Source organism: Arachis duranensis, chromosome 1 (assembly GCF_000817695.3).
Source record: "Arachis duranensis cultivar V14167 chromosome 1, aradu.V14167.gnm2.J7QH, whole genome shotgun sequence".
Taxonomy (NCBI): Eukaryota; Viridiplantae; Streptophyta; class Magnoliopsida; order Fabales; family Fabaceae; genus Arachis; species Arachis duranensis.
In genome coordinates this window covers 28057710-28063994 of record NC_029772.3, presented here as the reverse complement: position 1 = coordinate 28063994, position 6285 = coordinate 28057710, and the positions used below count along the sequence as shown (strand labels likewise).

The 6285-nt window shown below is 31.5% G+C and overlaps 1 protein-coding gene across 1 annotated transcript; it reads right to left on the bottom strand.

The window, feature by feature from the left end:
* Positions 1 to 465: 465 nt before the first annotated feature.
* LOC107483389 (uncharacterized) lies at positions 466 to 939 on the bottom strand. Its single transcript, XM_016104009.1, has one exon. The coding sequence runs from the start codon at positions 937 to 939 to the stop codon at positions 466 to 468; it is 474 nt and encodes a 157-aa protein (XP_015959495.1).
* Positions 940 to 6285: the final 5346 nt, after the last annotated feature.

Here is a 6285-nt window from a genome sequence, read left to right as displayed (position 1 = left end):
TACATTGGCATCATGATAGTTTATTCTATATAACTTATTTTAGATTTAAAAATTCTTTGTAATGTAAGCGAAAAAAAATAATAAACAAAATTAACAATTAGTTACATAGAATGTACCTAGGATTGTATGCATTGATAAATCAGAGAACTTGTGATTTCTTATTCAAGATTTCTGAACACCTCTTTGTAAACCACGTTGTCTGTCTCCTTAGCTCTATCATCATCATGATATAGAAGTATCTTTAGACCTTTTTATTTGTAACTCTTGAAACGGCAACATACAATTGTCCATGGATAAAAACAAGATTTTTTAATATCAATCCAACTTTTGATAACGATTGACCTTGACTTTTATTAATAGTCATTGCATAGGATACCATTATAGGAAATTGTCTGCGTTGGAATTTGAACGGTATCCTATGGTCGAATGGGCTTAAAGTCATCCTTGGAATGAACACCTTTTGACCTACATTTTTTCCGAGATGCTTTTTGCTTCTAATATGTGTTTTCCATGCTTTGTGAGAACCATCCGGGTTTCATTGTACAAACCTGCAGAGTGATCGATGTTTCGAAGTAACATGACGGGAGTACCTACATTAAGTGTTAAGTCGTGGTTTGGCACCCTAGAGCACCTAATTGTGTTTAGGAGTTCAAGAGTATAGACAGAAGCTAATATGTCATTATTGTTCTCCATAGGGCATGCTTTCTCACTGCTGAAATATGTTTGTGCTTTGGTTGGGTTTAAACTCTTCATGTACCTATTGATTTCATCAACCAACTCCAATGTGGGTGCGAGAATAGCCCGATCTTCAACTTGCATGTCACAGTTCATTCTGCTCATCATTTCTAGGTAAATTTCTCTACAAATAGCAACTATGGGATCATCCCACTCCTTTATGAGGATGTCATCTGGAATTTCAACATTGTCCGCTCCATCCATAGATCTTCTATATCTCCCATCTCCAATGCTTAAAATCTAATCTGCAAACTCCTTTAGTTCTCTACAACTTTGAGTGCCATTAGCCCCTTCTAGGCGCATGTTCTTCGTAAGTGTCATCAACTTATAGCTATTCCAAATGTATGATGAATTAATTGTTGCATTTACAATCTCCTGTCTAGTCCCTTTAGGTATCACGGGTAATATTTGTCTAAAATCTCCTCCAAACACAATTGTCTTCCCTCCAAATGGTTGTTCTTCACTTCTTGAGTTGTTAAACCTCAAAATATTTTGCATTGTTCTATCAAGAGCTTCTATACAATATCTGTTCACCATAGGAGCTTCATCCCATATTATTAGCTTCGTCTTAATCAGTAAATCAGCTAATGGACTTCCTTGTTTTATGTTGCATGTTGAAAACTCATCAAGATTTAGGGAGATTGCAAAACGTGCATGAGCTGTCCTTCCACCATGTAGTAACAAAGATGCTATTCCTCTTGATGCTACAGTAAATACTATTTGACCTTTGGATCTTAACCCAGATGCTAAAGTCTTCCATACAAATATTTTTTCAATACCACCATATCCATATAAGAAGAAAACTACACCTTCCTTTTTGTTAACAGCATCCATAACTTGTTTGTATACACTTTTCTGCTCATCAGTTAGCTGTGATAGTTGAATGTTGTGTTCATCCGAGAGTCTACGTCTATCATAACAAATCTCATCACATATTAGCCGATTCACTCCTATTGTGATCAAATCAGTTGAATATGCATCCAAATCGGGATACGGCATAAATTGAAAATCTTTAAGACTGTTATTGTGACTTTTCAACTTGTGCTCAATGTATATAAGAGTGAAATCCTTAAGCTCTTCATTGGACAAAGTAAGGCCTGTGCAAGTAAGATAAATTTATGAATTGCATCACAAAAATGTATAGGTTATTAACGTAGTATATAGAATAATCAAACTAATATTTTTAATTACCTGGGTTGTCAAGAATTCTTCTTTAGCGATGTAATATGTCATTGGAAAGCAAAGTCCATGTATTTTCCCATACATGTTCAAGTCTTGCCATTGAATTTGAAAATAGTAGTGTTGCAAATAACTTTCGCAAATAATCTCCAAATACCCAACTACTTGCTTCCTTGATTGCATCAATGTATTCTTTGTCATCATCCAATAGACCACGTGTGTAACATGCATCCCTGAATGTTTCGTACAAAACATCATCTACGGTTCTAATCTCTTCGTAGGAAATAGGACCTCTAACAAAGTTTAAGAGTAGTCTTAAATAATAAATTTCACCAGACTCTGGTGGCACAAAAAAATCCCACCAATAACCGAGTGTGATTTCCGTGGTGCCCAAACTCTTTCTTGTGCCTTCCAAAAAAACTTTGTAGGAAACTCTACATAAGTTAGAGAACGGGCTTCTTGATATTCTTTGTTTGCCTCAAACCATCCCAAAAACATCGACTCCTTCACAGAAGCTTGTCTAGCAACCTCATCAAGATTCTCATGGTCTTTGAATATCACTGGTTGCTCATTGGGCAAGTGAAATTCGAGCTAATTACAGATGGATCTCTGTAATGAATATTATATCCAAAAATTCTCCACGCTGCCTCACATGGAGATATGTACCTACAGTCATAATACATGCTAACTTCATCAACTTCATCCTCCTTGGCATTTTGGTTTGTAGTTTTGTAGAAAGTCGCTGTGACGCGATCATTTCCTTTGTTCACATATTTAAAAAAATACTTGATTGATCTTGATTGGTTACACCATTCAACATTTATGTGTGCCCCATATCTCAATAGTAAGAACCTATTGTGTGGAACCACATATCTATTGTCAAGGTCAACACCTGTTTTGGTGATTACCTTTCCGTCATCTTTGCGTCTATATATTGGATAACCATCATCATCAATTGAGGTCGTCTCAACAAATTCTTTTGGAAAATGTCGGATACATTTGCCATTTTCCATGCAAGGCGAGTCTTTTCTAGCAAAACCGCATGGGCCATGTATCATGTGCTTTTCCACAGCATCATAATATTCTGGGTCTTTATCCTTATCTGAAATTTCTGTTGATATAATTCGACCAATGTCCTCTCCAGTAGGATATTTATCATAACGATGTAAGAATACCAGTATGTGAGCGTGAAGAAGTCCACGTTTTTGAAATTCAATAGTATACATAACTGCAAAAAAGATTAAAAAAGTGATTTGGTTAGACCTTATTAATCCTATTTTAAGTATGGTGTTGGAGTAATGTCTCAAGAGGCTATGTAAAGTTTCTTTTTTAAGATGCCTATTAAAATAATAAAATATAGATTCAATCCCTACTAAAATTTTGATTTTTTACCAAATTTCAAACAAAAGTCATAGTTTTACTATCTTCCACACTTTAACATATGGGTTCTAATACTATAATAAATCTATTTGTTCATGGTGCATCCAGTGGTGATTTAAGTCACCGAGCATGTGAATTGAAACATGGCATGATACTAAGATCTTCCCTATATATGTTCTAATGCTTTCTCAGATGTAATCAGCAACCATTATTTCTCTAAATAAAAATTGTTTGAATAATTAAACTTTTACATGCACAATATTCGAATCTGCCTACAATATTTCTTTGTATGCATAAATCACATATGAATGAATAATTTACCTGCAATGACTCTTCCAAAAATTTTCTTCGTCTTGATTTCTTTGATTAGTTGATCTAATTTCACTTTAAAAGCTCTACAAACTATGTCTGGTCGGTCCTCTGCATTTAACTCTCTGTTCCTTAGAAAATCTTCAAGCTCTGGCCATTTTGGATTGCATGTAAATGTTATGAATAAGTCTGGGTATCCTACAACTTTGAAAATAGCCATCACATCTTGATAATTTTGTATTATGTACCTAGGACCTCCCGTAAACAATGACGGTAAGATAATACGCTTTTCTCGAGACTTCTTTTAAATCCTTGGATAATTCACATCTTAATTTTTCTTGCTCAAGACGTATGAAATTGAGTCTCACGGACTCAATCATCGAATAGCCGTCGACTAAAAACTGTTGGAATAATCTCCTTGAATACAACAATGGTGATCCATCAGCCAATCTTTCTTGTATTCGAAATGCAAAGAATTCTTTCATTGTAACTTCTTTTCTACTTTTTCCACCATTTGTAAATCTCTTGTTAAGCATTATATCCTCCTTATAGCCATTCTCACCATATAATTTTTTCATTTTTTTATGTTTGGTTTAAAGATATCACTCCAAAGCAAATAAATACCTGATATTGAAAAAATGAGTATAAAAAAGATTGTGTGTTTGACAATATCCAAGCTTTATCTGGGTAATATCAGTCTTTCACTCTTTTTCTTAAGTTTGACATTTACCTTATTATGTTACATTTAATCACTGCATTTGCTTGTTCAGGTACCAATAAGATTTGATTTTTATCCCCTTTAGTTTCATGCTAAAGCAAATGTCTTTATCCCTAAAAATATGAAAGTAACTATTGTCAGTCTTTTCAATAAAACTTATGATAGCTAACCTATCTATCACTCATTTAACTTTCTTTGATCCTAAGTAGTGAAACTTTTTCATGCTATACTAATTTTTTATTCATCTATCAGTTAATATCCATTGGTCTGATATTTTATCCCCTTCAATTACAACATGTCGTACAATATAAATCCTCTTCATAGGTATTTTCTTTTGCAACTTGCTTATTTGACGTTGAGCTATTTGTATGTTAACAATTCATTATTTTAGACTTTGACTATATATAAAAAAAATTTCATCTGATATATATAAAAATCTTTTTTTATCTCCTCTGTGTGTGAGCAAGCAAAAGAGAGAATTACAGGAACATTGCAAATGTAATTACGAATTTTTAAAATTTCTTATTTTTATCCAAATATCTTGCTTTTATAATTTGTTTCCTTTTGCTGTTTTCATATATATTTATTTCTAACTCAAAACAAATTAGTACTACAATATATTGAAAGTATTTTATTTGAAGGAAATGATTTAATTTTAAAAATATCCAAAAATTTTATATGATCAATTATTTCAACTGGAACCAACAGATAAATTTAAAAAAATTTATATTTTTTGTTATGATTTTTATTTCTTATATTTATTATGCTACATTGTCAGTCACTTAAAACTATTTCATGTGTAACTTCATTTTTTTAATTATGTTTTTCATATCATCAATTGATTATAGATTTTCATATTGTTTTTTAATTTCTGTCAGTGTATAGTCCAATTGGGCCAGCCAAACCCAAAATCCAATAGTATATGTATCTCTGCAATTTTATGGGAGCAAAACCAATGTTTACTTGATCTATGTATATAACACATGATTTTGTATTTATTTCTATGTTATAGTCAGAATTAATCCATCTTTACTCATTTTGAAAACACTCGATAACGATTAGACACTAATAAAAATAAATTTTGCCTTCTCAATAAAGTGAATGATATCTAATTATAATTGGTCAACGGTAGTATAACTCATCACTTCAATTGTATGATATCACCATGCTTGTAACCCCAATTAACAAATTAATTATTAAATAGATATAATTTAATATTAACCAATCTAAATTTCACATGTTTTTTTATTTATTATTATCTATATAATAAAAAATTAACCACTTAATTCATTTAACGTGTGTTCTAAAAGAGCTTAATAGCTATTGTCATTTTAATAACTAAATTTGAGTTGAACTTAAATTAAAACTAAATATTCACATCAACTGAAATAGAAATGAGTATAAAAAATGTGTGTTTCACAATATCCAAACTTCATTTGGACAATATCAGTCTTTTACTCTTTTTTTTTTGAAGTTTGATCTTTATCTTATTATGTTACACTTTATTACTTTATTTTCAGGTTCAGGTAGATTAAGATTTGATTCGTATCCCCTTTAGTTCCATAATTAAGCAAATATCTTTATCCCAAAAAATGTGAAAGTAATTATTGTCAATCTTTTCAATTACACCTATGATAACTAATCTATCGTATCACTCATGTAACTTTCTTTGACCCTAAGTAGTGAAACTTTTTTATGCTAGACTAATTTTTTATTCATCTATCTACTAGTATTCATTGATCTGGTATTTTATCCCCTTTAATTACAACATGTTGTACAATGTAAATCCTTTTCATATGTACTTTCTTTTGCAATTTGCTTATTTGACGGTGAAGTATTTGACAATTTATTATTTTGGACATGGACTCAATTCACCCTTGTTCACAACATTTACTATATATAAAAATCTTTTTCCATTTGCTATATATAAATTTTTTTTATCTTCTCCAAAAGAGGGAAGTAGC

What these genes read in the sequence shown, in the direction of transcription:
- LOC107483389 (XM_016104009.1), bottom strand. Translation starts at nt 939, where the DNA reads ATGGATGGAGCGGACAATGTTGAAATTCCAGATGACATCCTCATAAAG.